At 51.7% G+C, this 14068-nt stretch overlaps 1 protein-coding gene across 1 annotated transcript in view; it reads left to right on the top strand.

The window, feature by feature from the left end:
- The window catches only part of SPAG1 (sperm associated antigen 1), a 102011-nt gene that overhangs the window by 73631 nt on the left and 14312 nt on the right, over positions 1–14068 (top strand). Inside the window, exons 11-14 of the mRNA XM_062189863.1 lie at positions 5200–5349; positions 7042–7399; positions 7693–7792; positions 11389–11541. Of these exons, the coding sequence (XP_062045847.1) occupies positions 5200–5349; positions 7042–7399; positions 7693–7792; positions 11389–11541 (761 nt within the window). The remainder of the gene's footprint in view (positions 1–5199; positions 5350–7041; positions 7400–7692; positions 7793–11388; positions 11542–14068) is intronic.

The following is a 14068-nucleotide window of genomic DNA, read 5'->3' as shown; positions in this document are numbered from 1 at the left end:
TTTTAAAACAAATTGAGAGGTAGACAGAGAAAGCCCTCGCCCATTGGTTCACTTCCCAGTGCCCGTAATACCTGGGGCTGCACCTGGGCCAGAGCCAAAGCCAGGAGCCAAGAACACAATTTAGGTCTCCCATGTGGGTGGCTGGAACCCAGCCAACTATTTGAGCCATCATTCCTGTCTCCCAAGGTGCATTGGCAGGAAATGCAAGTCAGAGCTGGAGGTGGGGATTGAACCCCAGCTTTCTAATGGGTCTTTTTTTTTTTTTTTTTCTTTTTTGACAGGTAGTGTTAGACAGTGAGAGAGAGAGAGACAGAGAGAAAGGTCTTCCTTCCACTGGTTCACTCCCCTAATGGCCACCACGGCTGGCGCTGTGCTGATCCAAAGCCAGGAGCCAGGTGCTTATCCTGGTCTCCCATATGGGTGCAGGGCCCAAGGACTTGGGCCATCCTCCACTGCCTTCCCAGGCCACAGCAGAGAGGTGGACTGGAAGAGGAGCAACCGGGACAGAATCTGGCACCCCAGCCGGGACTAGAACCCGGGGTGCTGGCGCCGCAGGCGGAGGATTAGCCAAGTGAGCCACGGCACCGGCCTCTAATGGGTAAAAGCCCGCTTCCATAACATTCATCTTTGTGAAAAGCACTGGACTTTAGTATATTCACAATGCTCTATTGCTGTCATAACTGTCTTATTCCAGGACATTTCTGTCATCTCAGAAAGAAACGCCATACCCATTAGCAGTTACTCCCCCCATTTTCTCCTTCCCCAGGCCCTGGCTACTTTTGGCAAAACTGCTTTTGTTTCTGTGGATTTGCCTGTTCTCAATATTTCACGTGGGGGCTGGCGTTGGTGCGGCAGGTTAAGCATCTGCCTGATAAGGCTGGCATCCCATATGAGCAGCAGTTAGAATCCCAGCTGCTCCACTTCTGGTCCAGCTCCCTGCTAATGCACCTGGGAAGGCCGCAGCAGATGGCCCAAGTGCTTGAACCACTGCACCCACGTGGGAGGCTCCGATGGAGTTCTGGGCTCCTGGCTTCCTCCTGGTCCAGCCCCAGCCATTTCAGGCTTTTAGGGAGTCAACTAGTGGATGGGAGATATATCTTTCTCTCTCTCTCTTAACTCTCTCTTTAAAATAAATAAATCTTTAAATGTCTCCTATAAGGAAGCTGAAAGGTGTCTGGTGTGTAACAAATCGTCCCAGGCAGACGAATCAGTTAATTCACAAGCTTTTATTGGGATTCCACTCCCGGGCGAGGTTCCCCGTCCCAACAGAGCGGGGGCCAGGGAAGTCGCACGTCAGAGGTTGGGAGGGCTCCTTTTACAGATATAGGGCTTGGGAGTTAAAGGTTGAGGCGGGTCTGATCCTCATTGGTTGACCTTTAGGCACCCATGGAGACCTTGACAAGGACTTTTCTTCCCCGGAAGTACAGGTAGGGACTCTCCATTCCCGGAAGTATAGGCCTTCCCTCCTTGTGGATCCCAAAGCTACCAGAAGCCTTTATGTTTGTCTTCTTTCACTTAGGATGTTCTCTTCCATGTTGCAGCATGTATCAGGGTTTCATTCCTTTTTATGGGAAAATAGTATTCTGCCTTATGGATAATAGCACATTTTCTTTATTCTTCAGCTGATGAGCATTTGAGTTGTTTCCACTTTTTGGCTTTTTTACATAATGCTGTCCTGAGCATTTATGTGTAGAGTCTATGTGAACTGATGCTTTAAGCGTTCTTAAGGACTTGAGAATAGCATTGCTGCATTGTGTGGTAACCCTATGTTAACCACTTGGTGAACTGCAGACTGTTTCCCAAAGTGATTCTTCCATTTTACAGCCCCACCAGCAAAGCACAGAGATCCAGTTTCTCTACATCCTCGCTAACACGTTATTGTCTGCCTTTTGATTTATGTGCAAGGTGCTCTTTCGTTATGGTTTTGATTTGTATTTTCCTAATGACTGGCGATGTTAGCCATTCCTTCATGTGCTTATTAGCTATGTGTATCTCGGAGAATGGTCTCCTTAAGACCTTTGCTTAAATTGGGTCATTTGCCTTTTTATTGTTGAGTTGTAAGTATTCCTTTTTTATATTCTGGGTACTACAGTCGTACCAGATACATAACTTGCAAATATTTTCGCCCATGCTGTGGGTTGTCTTTTTACTTTTGTGGATAATTTCCTTTGATGCACAAATTTTTAATTTTTAAAAAAATTTTAACAATTATACATATTTATGGGGTAGAGTATGGCAACTCAATACCTGCATACAATATATACCAATCAAAACAAGGTAATCAGCATTTCCCTTTCTTGGACATTACTGGAGGCATGAATCGTCTACTGTTTGCTCATACAGTGTATGCTAGGTTATTGTGAACCATCGACTCCCCACTGCGCTGTGTAACTCTAGGAATTATTCCTGTGATCTAACTCTGATTCTGTTTCCCGTTACCCACACCTCCTCTAACCCCTCCTCCCAGCCTCTAGTAATCCCACTCTGTGTTCACATTGAGGTGTTTTCCTTTTGCTTTGTTTGTTTCTTTTTAGCTCCTACATGTAAGGAGAACATGTGGTATTTCTCTTTCTGTGACTGGCTTATTTCACTTAATATGATGTCCTCTAATCCCAGCCATTTTGCCGCGAGTGGTAGGACGTCCTCCCTCCCTCCCTCCCTCCCTCCCTCCCTCCCTCCCTCCCTCTCTCTCTCTTTCTAGATTTATTTATCTATTTGAAAGGCAGTATTACAGAGAGGCAGAGAGAGACAGAGGTCTTCCTCCCACTGGTTCACTCCCAAGATGGCTGCAATAGCTGAAGCTGAGCTGATCCGGAGCCAGGAGCTTCTGGGTCTCCCACATGGGTGCAGAGAATCAAGGACTTGGGCCATCTTCTACTGCTTTCCCAGGCCATAGCAGAGAGCTGGATCGGAAGCGGAGCAACCAGGACTCAAACTGGCACCAATGTGGGATGCCAGCACTGTAGGTGGAGGCTTAACCTTCTATGCCATAGTGCCTGTCCCAGGTTTTTTTCCTTTTATGGCTAAATAATATTCCACTGTATGAATGTATTGCATTTTCCTTATCCAGTCGTCTGATGATGGACGCCTTTGTTGGTTCTGTGTCTTGGCTATGGTGAACAACACAGCAGTAATCCTGGTGGAGCAGTTATCTCTTTGATACAATGACTCATGTCATTGGACATGTACCCAGGGTGGGTTACTAGGTTCTGTGGCAGATCTATTTCTAGTTTTTTTAGGAAGGTGCTGTACTGTTTTCCATGGTGGCTGCACTAACTCACATTCTGACCAGCGGCACAGAAGAGTTCCCCTTTCTCCATATCCTCACTAGCATTTGTAACTTTCTGTTTCTGTGTTAACCGAGGGGATGCAGGTATTCATTGTGGTTTTGAAAATTTCTAAATTTTTAAAGATTTATTTATTTATTTGAAAGGCGGAGTTCCAGGGGAAAGGAGGAGATAGAGATCTTCCATCTGCTGGTTCACTCCCCAGATGGCTGTAATGGCCAAGACTGGGCCAGGCCGAAGCCGGGAACCAGGAGCTTCATCCGGGTCTTCCACGTGGGTGGCAGGGGCCCAAACACTTGGGTCATCCTCTGCTGCTTTTCCCAGGCCATTAGCAGGGTACTGGATCAGACGTGGAGCAGCTGGAACACAAACTAGCACCTATATGGGATACCAGTGTCACAGGCAGCTGCATTACCCACTATGCCACAATGCCAGCCCCCTGAAAATTTTTATTTTAGAAGCACATTTTTTTTTCTTTTGTTCCTTGTGCTTTGGTTGTCATACATAAGAATCCATTATCAAATCCAAGGTCATGAAAGTTTATCCCTATGTTTTCTAAGATTTTTATTATTTTAGCTCTTATATTTAAATTGATTCACTTCGATTAATTCATATATATGATGTGAGGTGGAGTATGACTTAGTTTTGTTTTTTTGTTGTTGTTGTTTTTTTTTTTTTTTGCATGTGGGATACTGGTTGTCTACACCATTTGTCAAAGAAACTATTCTTTTTGTATTGAGCAGACTTGACGACACCCTTGTTGGGAGTCAGCCACAGATGTATGGATTTATTCTGAACTCAGTTCTGTTCCATTGGTGTTTGTGTGTCCTTAGGCCATCAGCACACTGTTTTGATTATGTAGTTTGCAGGATATTTTGAAATAAAAATGTGTGAGTCCTTTGATTTTTTTTTTTAAAGATCATTTTGACTATTATGGACCATTTATAATTCATTTGACTTTGAGGATTGGCTTTTCCATTTTCACAAACAGTTTGGATAGGGCTTGAGTTTGTAAATTGCTTTGGGTAGTATTGATATCTTAGCCACATGAGGTCTTCCCACTCACCAGTCACGTCCAAGATAAATCTTCCCCTTTTTTCAGCAATATTTTGCCGTTTCCAGTGTATAAGTCTTTTAGCTCTCTGGTTAAACTTATTCCTAGATATTTTATTCTTTTGGATGCTATTGTGAATGTACTTGTTTCCTTAATTTCCTTTTTGGATTTTTTGTTGCTAGCATCCAGAAACAAACTAATTTTTGGTGAGTTGATCTTGTACTTTGCAACTTTACTGAATATAATTATCAGATTTACTAGGGTTTTCTTTTTTGAAAGTAGATTCTTCAGGATTTTTAATATATATAAGATGATGTCACTTACGATCCTTTCCAGGATAGATTCCTTTTCTTTCATTTTCTGGCCTGATTAGACGTTAACTTCTAGCAGTAACAACGGTGGTGAAAATAGCAGGTGTTGTCTTTTTGAAAGCTTTCATTTGTCACCACGGAAGGAGGTGTCCGCTGTGGATTTTTCACGCATGTAGCTTATCATGTTGAGTTTCACTTCTGTTCCCAGTTTTCCAAGTGTTTTTATCACGACAGGGTATTGGGTTTTTTCGGCTGATAACCATGTGGTATTTTTCCCTTTGTTCTTTTCACATGACACATTGGCGCTGCTCGCCTGACATTGAACTACCTTGGCGTTCCCAAGGAAAATCCCCCTCGGTCCTGGTGTACAATCCTTTTAAAACGCTGCCGAGTCAGGCTCGCTTGTAGTTTGTCGAGGACTTTTGCACCTGTCAGCTACCCAAACTGCCCAACCCACAAACTCCATTGCTGAGTGTTCCTTCCTTTGAAATTTGTTCTTGCTGGCCCCTTTCTTCCTGCGCCCTCTGGCGTGCTCTCTCCTTTCTAGGCATTCCCCTGTCTACGTGAAGAGTCTTCCTCTCTTCATTTGTTAGATGTTAGCATCCTCAGGGATCCAAGAGCACTTCCGAGGGATCCCCTCCACATGCAGACTCAAGGATCCTTCGTCTTCCAACACCTCTCCCATCAGTGTGTCTTGGTAAGGCGTCCAGCAGTCGCTCAGACTCCACAAGGCTCCCAGGGCTTCACAGTCAGACCTCCGGCTGTCTTTCTAGGAACTGCTCAGACTGTCCAGGAAGGAAGAAGACACGGCTTGGCATTCAGCTCAAAGCCTGGGGAATGCTGGTTTCCAGCTCCCGGCTCCTGGGCAGATTCCTTAGCTTCTTCCTTGTTTGGTGCCTCATTTGTAGAGTGGGAAGGGTAATTCTTGGTATGAGCACTGATGATAATGTACAGAAAGGTCAAGTTCTCACTCAACTGCGGTGATGTAGTAACAGTCTTGGTCAGCCACAGGGAGATCACACACAAGGGGACGCCAACAATCCCGAGCTGTCCATTGCCTCTGCTGCCGCTGACTCAGGGCTCCATCAGGTTTTGGGGTGAGGACTGCAGTAGCAGGTACTAGACAAAACCTGGGTGAAGACACTGCCTGTGACGTCGGCATCCCATAATATGCTGCACTTCCAATCCAGCTCCCTGCTAATGCACCTGCGAAGACAGCAGAAGATGGCCCAAGTGCTTGGGCCCCTACACCCATGTGGGGGGCCCTGGATGAAGCTCCTGGCTGGAGTAAGCAAGCAAGCAGATGGAAGATTCTCTCTCTCTTTCTCTCTCTCTCTCTCTCTCTCTCTCTCTCTCTCTCTCTCTCTCTTTCTCTTTCTCCCTTGGTCTCTGTTAACCCTGCTTTTCAAATAAATATTTTCAAAAAATCTTATTGGGTCCAATTTGGGGATTTCTCTGTACAACAGATTTTTTTTTTCTGCTTTAATAATTAAGCTCAAATTGGACTGCTCCATAGAGCACGGTATTGATGTGCCTTATCCTTGAAACCTGCCTTAAGGTGATCATCCTGATGTTAACTTTGGTAACTGTGGCTGTGTATTCCCCTTTGTGCTTTCCCATTGATAAAAGAGTGGAAAACATACCTATTAAAAATCTTTAGAATGTTTAAAAAAAGAAGTCTTGATATGTAAGTGATTTTCAGAGCTTTGAAATGCTTAATTGCTTTAAATATTGATAAGACCCATCGATGAAATATTTATATTATTTTCATATTTAAAAATAAATTTCGGTAATTAGTAAAGCTACTACTATCTAAACTCAAGCATAATCAAGGGAAGTTTTAGTCTGAATAAGGCATTGGAATGGAAAACTTGCTGAGTTCACAGGCTTCCTTTAAGAACTAGGTTTCTATTTGATGTGACTTCTTGGTAAATTCACTCTAGAAATGACTTTTGAAAATCGCTTCGCATGTATTTTTCTTCCAAATGGTCTTTTTTCTCCCCATCCTTTAAAATAAGAAAAGAGCATCCTAGCTCTGGGTGCAGTTATTGGATTCCTCAAGTCTGAGTAACTCCATTCATTCATTCCAGAGTTGCACACGGAAGGGAAAAGTACCCCTTCGTTAAGATCTGCCCCGACAGGTGCGGCTGGAGGCCAGGTTGGAAATGCCGGTTTTCGCACCCCAAGCCTGTGGACGCTTGGGGGGTTCCACCGCGGCGCGGCTGCAGTCCGGAGCCCCGCAGCTCAGGAAGCCGCGGGGCCGCGGGGGACGGACGGGCCGGCCCGGGCAGCGCTTCGAGCGCTCGGCTCCGCCCGCGGGGCGGCGCCCGGCCCGGCTTCCCCGGAGCCCGCCCCTCGCGCCGGCTCCCCCGCGGCCCGGCCCTGGTAGCCCCGGCCGATGCCAACTCTCACTTCCCGCATCTGCTTCCCCGCAGAGGCCGCCGAGCCCGCGCGCGCCATGGGCAACATCCAGAAGAAGCTGTCGGGCAGGAGCGACGGCGCCAAGCGGCCGCGGAGGACCCGGGCGCCGGCGACCGGCGCGGAGCAGCGCGGCGGGACCCCGGCCCCGGCCCCCGCCCCGGCCGCCGGCGCCAACGCCCACCCCGGCCCCGGGGACCCCGCGCCGGCCGACGCGCCCTCGGGCCCCGCCGACCTCAAGAGCCAGGGCAACGAGCTGTTCAAGGGCGGCCAGTTCACCGAGGCGGCCGCCAAGTACTCGGCGGCGATAGCGCAGCTGGAGCCTGCAGGTGGGTGAGCGGCGGCCCCCGGGGCTGCGGGGGCGGGGGGTGTCCCCGCGGGCGCGGCCGCCTCCGCCTCCGGACGGACGCACGGGCGCTGGGCTCCCGCGTTCCTGCCCGGTGACTCAGGGCGCCCGGCGCGCTCGCCCTCGGGGGCCACTGCGGAGGTGGGCGGCTCCCCGGAGTCTGCGGGAGGAGCCGGCGCGCGACTGCGGTGCCACCGCGGCCGCCGCCCTCGGACGGGGGTCGGCTGTGATGCTTGCTAATGGATCGTAACTGTGTCTAATTAAATGTGATTTTAGGAAGTGCCAGTGCAGATGACCTAAGCATCTTATATTCAAATAGAGCCGCATGTTACCTAAAAGAAGGGAACTGCAGTGGCTGCATTCAAGATTGTAACAGGTAAACCCGCACGCGCTTCTGGGTCGTTAAGACACTGCTGTCATACCCGGGGGATGAACGCAATATCCCATGTCCTGCTAAAATGTCCGCATAGGGGACATTTTGATGGATTCCTGTGCACAAACGGTAACCTCTCTCCGGGTGTAGACAGTCGCATGGCTGACACTCTTAATTCACACTCATTTCCTAATGACTACTTTTGATCCCCCACCCCCACCCCCCCCTGGGGCATCAGATTAGCTTTTCCTGGTGCGTGATTTTGCTCGGAGAGTTTCAGACCTTCCAGGGGATAATTATAAACGTCTCTCAGTCACCAGATGCCCCTCCTCCCCCTAACAAGCTCTGTGCAGCCTTGTGGTCTGCCAGGGCCGCCCTGGCCGCGAGCCGGGTTAGGCTCCCACAGTCCCTGTGTTCTCTCCCGCGTCCTGGGTGCCCCAGGCCCCCTGGGCATCTGCAGGTCACCCCTGGAGGTCCTTGTACCCTCCGCTGCGGTGGATTTCGGCTCCTTCAGGTCAGGGCCGGGTCCCCTACAGCCTGGCACCACCTTGCAGCAACGTAATCGCTGTTGGTGCCCCGGAAGTCACCCGCCAGGACGGATGAGTACATACCCTTGAGTAGAACATACCCTTGCCTTTGCCGTGGAGTGAATGAACCTGTTGCAGAAGTTGCCATTGGTGCTCCTAAAAAATCCAGAGGCCTGCTTCGTCGTCTGTGGTCTCATGGGATTATGGCTATCCGGTTCACTCTCAGAAGCCCGAGGTGGAGTCCTGTGGCCGCTTGTCTCTAAGGTGCAGGGTTTGTTACTTTCGCATTGGCAGTACCCATGAAAACTGACACACATCACAAGCCTGGGCCAGTTGTAAAACCACCACCGGCTGTAGCTAACTGACTAGAGCCCGGGAGCTTGTTGATAGCAGGCATGGGTGCTTTGCGGCCAGCAGCCCTTCAGCTCTGGGATCCGGGTGCAGGGTTCTCTCTGGCCGTCGTCCCGCAGTGAGCAGGATCAAGATGCTGCGGTTACAACTTTGGGGTCCCTAAAGTCAGGGCTCCTGCAAAACAATGGGGTCCTGAGAGGAGGTGCGCAGGTACTGGCTGAGACTCACTGTGTGTCAGGTAGACTCACAGGGAAAGCCCGCTGGGACTCCAGGGAGGCCCCGGGGTGGGGGTGACTGGTCCTGGGGGAGGGCGTGGCTTCAGGTAGGGTGTCCTTGGGTAGGAGCTGCGCTCTAAGCCAAGGAATCCGGCTCTGCTGGTCAGCGCTGACCTCCGTAGAGATCGACCTACTTAGATGCTGGCTTGGATAGCTGCTGTGTGAGTCAGGGGCGTGGAGAGGGTGATTAGCAGGAGATGGGTTTGCTCCAGAGCAGAGATTCTCAGACTTGTTTTCAATCCCAGAGGAGCCCCGATGCACCTGTTGAAATACGGCTGTGTTTAAACCTGGATAAACGAGGAATACCTTACTGGCAGAAAGTTTGGCCTTCTCTTCACCTCAGATTGCATACATTTTAAAGGGATCTTTTTTTTTTTTTTTTTTTTCGGAGGGTGGGGGTTGCGGTTCTTAAGGCCATTATCTCTGCTCTTTGGAAAGTTCCATGAGTTCTTCTGACCAGACAAGTCAAACATTGAAAAAGAAGAACCTGGGGTGGGATTTTTTTTTTTTTTTTTTTGACAGAGTGGATAGTGAGAGAGAGACAGAGAGAAAGGTCTTCCTTTTGCCGTTGGTTCACCCTCCAATGGCCGCTGCGGCCGGCGCATCGCGCTGATCCGAAGGCAGGAGCCAGGTGCTTCTCCTGGTCTCCCATGGGGTGCAGGGCCCAAGCACTTGGGCCATCCTCCACTGCACTCCCGGGCCACAGCAGAGAGCTGTCCTGGAAGAGGGGCAACTGGGACAGAATCTGGCGCCCTGACCAGAACTAGAACCCGGTGTGCTGGCGCCGCAAGGTGGAGGATTAGACAGTTGAGCTGCGGCGCCAGCCTGGGGTGGGATTTAAAGTAAGAGGAAGGCGAGAGTCTTTGACCTGTGGGAGGAATGTTTATGTCTTTGGGGTTTGTGATTGAGGTATTTGATGTGGATGCCTGCACCCAGGGGGTTGTCGGGGTGCCCCGGGGTGGGTTGGAAGATGCCTGGGGTCTGGGGGGCCTGGGCCTCCAGGTCTCCATTCCTGGCCTTCAGGTGCAATACAGAGGGCTTGTGATGCGCAGGCAAAAGTTTGCAAGTCATTGTTGTAGACATTTTTATTAGCGTCATTGTTTACCAGTGAAAGCCTTCACTTTGCCATCTGCCAGGGAACCTTGGCGTGAGACCCAGCCACTCCAGGAACCTCCGCGTCTGTTCCGACAGGCTAAACACAGAGGAGGGGTGCCTGGGATTCTCCGCTCCTCTAGCACAGGCTTGAACTTGGATGCTGCAGGGTCTCCGCAGTGCCAGTAGGCGGCCTGTTCTCTGTGCGCGGCTTTCCAAGTTGGCTGTGCCTGTTTAGTTTTAGGCGTGAGTGCTTTCTTTTTCTCCGTGGGGGCTTCTGTCCTGGTGCTCGTCTTCATTCTGAGGGCTGTGGTCCGGGGGAAAACCCCTCGCGTCGACCAGGCCCACAGGTGCTGAAAATTAAGTGCATCACGCACACTTGCTTGGGGCCATCTTGATTGGATGATGGTAATTTTTGCACCAGAATAAGCTTTTATTCCATCTTTCTGTGAAGTATCCTTGTATGCCTTGAATGTTACTGGAAACACTTCAAAGACTAAAACGTGCAAAATGAAAATCCGTGACTTATTAGAAATTGTGAATTTGGTTCTTTTCCTGCCCTTCTGGTTTATTTGTGAAGACTTTTTGGCTGTTGCTGAATCAGGATGAACTGTACTCAGTCCTGAAGAGCTGGTCTTTTATTTTTTTCTTTTAAAGATTTATTTATTTATTTGAAAGGCAGAGTTACAGAGAGGCAGAGGCAGAGAGAGAGGTCTTCCATCCATTGGTTCACTCCCCAGTTGGCTGCAATGGCTAGAGCTGGACTGATCCAAAGCCAGGAGATTCTTCCGGGTCTCCCATGCAGGCGCAGGGGCCCAAGGACTTGGGCCATCTTCTACTGCTTTCCCAGGCCATAGCAGAGAGCTGGATCGGAAGTGGAACAGCCGGGACTCGAACTGGCGCCCATAGATGCTGGCACTGCAGCCGGTGGCTTTGCCCACTATGCCACAGCGCTGGCCCCAGCAGGTCTTCAAAATGTAATACAGGCTTATGTGGTTCTCAATTAAGGTTCTGCCTTAGAAACACAGTGCAAGTAAGACTCTTTATCTATTGGGAACGAGAATCCGTTGAGGCCCTGTTCTGTGCCAGGTGCCGTGCTGGGCTCCGGGACCCTGGGGAGCCCACACATCACCGGGGGAGGAGGACACGCACGGGGCTTCAGTTCTGGTTTGAAAGAGAGCGGCCACACAGCCAGCCGATTGCTCTGCCCCTCCGGGTTTGCCTGCCTTGCGTGTTGCCAGTGTCCCCAAGATGAGCTGTGACGTGTGCGGGCATTCGCAGGGTGTGGTCAGTCAGGTGGAAGCTGACGAGCGGAGACCGCACACGTGACGCGGGATCCTTCTGCCTCCTTTAGGGCCCTGGAGCTTCAGCCTTTCTCTGTGAAGCCTCTTCTGCGGCGGGCCATGGCCTTTGAGACCTTAGAGCAGTACGGGAAGGCTTACGTGGATTACAAGACAGTGTTGCAGATCGACCGCGGAATCCAGCTAGCCAACGATAGCGTCAACAGGTGAGCCAGTGTCGGTCAGACCCCTCCAGCCTGGCTGCCTAAAGATCTGTGGTATTAGACCGGTGTGTGCACTGGCCTCACACACCGGGACTCACGGAAGGATCGGGTCCGGAGACGCAGTGTAGACTGCCGAGTTGAATCTTCCCTCCCCGCGGGGCGTGCAGGGATCTGTGGGTGGAGACATGTCTGTCTCTCCCCAGGAGAGCAAACTTCGGAGTGGGTACTGAGTTATAATGCTGCAGTGGCTGAGACTTTGTATCCCCGATTTTGTTGTGACCTGTTTACCCCTCAAGTGAGAATGGGAAGGCAAGAACGCCTGGACTTTGTAAAATTGCTCTCAGGTGAAATGTGACAGTCACGTCTCGTGCAGCCTGCGGTCCCATCATTCGCCCCAAGAGTCATTTCTCAGGTCCCGAGGTGCCGACGCTGTGCCCTGTGCTGGTCCAGGGTGCCATGCCCCGCTCCCCCCAGGAAAGCCAAAGAGGGGAGAAGTCACCATGGTCTCGGATTGTCAGCCGATCGGAACGTGGCCGGGGGTTATGCTTGGCGTGAGGCAGAGGCCCCCGGACAGGAACATTTGTTAGTGAGCTGTGCGGGCCCCCATCAGGCCCCCTTGTCTGTGCGGGCTGTGGCTGTTGCGGAGAGCGAGCGCCTGAGGTGGCTGCTGACACTGGACCCTGAGGACCCTGAAGAGACGGACAAAGGTAGGTTTCGCATCGCTTGCTTTCTAAATCGTGCATTCCCCCCTCACGGGTCCCAGCCCACTCTGGAGACAACCACTGGAAAGATAGGGCCGCCCTTGGTGCCCACCCCCTCCCCGGAGCCCACCCGATCCCAAACTGGTGAGAAGGGCAGTGCTGTGTAGTGGTTACTGGTGGCCGTGTGGGGCGGGCCCAAACCCCGCCCAAACCCCAGACATCTACTGACTCCTGGGTTGTGAGCTGTGTGGCTGCCTCACCACGTGCACCTGCTGCCGCCGCCGGAGTGCCCTGTCCCCTTTTCTCTGTTGACTTTCTTCTCATCCTTTAGCGGAAGGCTTCAAAACACTGGCCCTGACCCACCATTTCTCTGCCTTAGGTTCCCGTTCACATCGCGCTGGGCCTTGGTACCCAGCTCCCACGGTGCTTTTACAGTCTCTGTTGTGTTCTCTTTTTGCTAAACGCTTCTCCTGCGGCTCTCCTGAGAGCGCATTGAGGTCGGCCATGTGCCTTAACCATCTCTGTGACCGGGCCACCCCACGCAGCCCCAGTGAAATCATGGGCGGGGTGGCCATTCTCAGCAGAGAAAGTGCCGTTCACGCATGCGCTTTGCAAAGGGCTTTGCTTTGAGGGTAAAAACAAAAACAAAACAAACCTGTAATGTATTTGGGAAGCAGATGCAAACAGAGAGGAGAGAGCGAGCGAGCAAGCGAGTGAGAACAAGCAACTCCTACTCTCTGTTTTGCTCCCCCATGTCCGTAACTGCTGGCGTTGGGCCAGGCCAAAGCTAGGAGCTGGGAACACAGTCCAGGTCTCCGGGGAGTGTGGCAGGGACCCAGGTACTTGAGCCCTCCCCAGGGACTCCCCGGGGTCAGCACCAGCAGGAAGCTGGAACCAGGCGCTGCAGCGGGAGTTGAACCCAGGCGCTTGGATGTCGGCCTAACCTCTGCCTCTGGGGCGCTGCTCTGAATTTGCCCCATCCTCTGCCTGGTGGTTTGCAGAAGTAGGATCGTCTTGGAGGTGACAAGGTGACGGAAGTAGCTGCCGGGGAGCAGGGCCTGATCCAGAGGCATTTTAGGGAACCTCATTAGTGGTTGGCGGGGTGATTTGAAGCGAGAATTGTATGAGGCTGGGGCTACTTCCATTGCTGGGCCTTGTGCTCCAGGCCCTTTTAGAAATGGAGGTAGCCGGCGCCGCGGCTCACTAGGCTAATCCTCCGCCTTGCGGTGCCGGCACACCGGGTTCTAGTCCCGGTTGGGGCGCCGGATTCTATCCCGGTTGCCCCTCTTCCAGGCCAGCTCTCTGCTGTGGCCAGGGAAGGCAGTGGAGGATGGCCCAAGTGCTTGGGCCCTGCACCCCATGGGAGAAGCACGATCAGTGCGGTGCGCTGGCCGCAGTACGCCAACCGCGGCGGCCATTGGAGGGTGAACCAACGGCAAAGGAAGATCTTTCTCTCTGTCTCTCTCTCACTGTCCACTCTGCCTGTCAAAAAAAAAAAAAAAAAAAAAAAAAGAACTGGAGGTAAAGCATGAGGGGAGCGGAGAGCGGACCCCCGGCGGCATTCAGCCCGCTCCGGCATGCTGTACGGTGGCCCCCGTCTTTCCCGTTCCCATTCGCATCACCCTGGAGGGAAACCCTGTCCGCGTATTATCCCCACCCGGATCTGCTCCCTGGCCATGGGCAAGGATCTAGAGTGGAGAGCCCACGCAGACGGCAAGGTCAACTTGGGGACTTTGCCGTGTGACGTGCGTGTCTGCCCTCGCTCCTCTCGGTCACTGGCGGGCACTCCCCAGATTGGCTGTGTGCGTGGCCTCTGGTTTGCTCCTCAG

The sequence above is a fragment of the Lepus europaeus genome, chromosome 4, assembly GCF_033115175.1.
Source record: "Lepus europaeus isolate LE1 chromosome 4, mLepTim1.pri, whole genome shotgun sequence".
NCBI lineage: Eukaryota > Metazoa > Chordata > Mammalia > Lagomorpha > Leporidae > Lepus > Lepus europaeus.
Note: the sequence above shows the minus strand (reverse complement) of the source record. Positions and strands in the feature narration are given on the sequence as shown.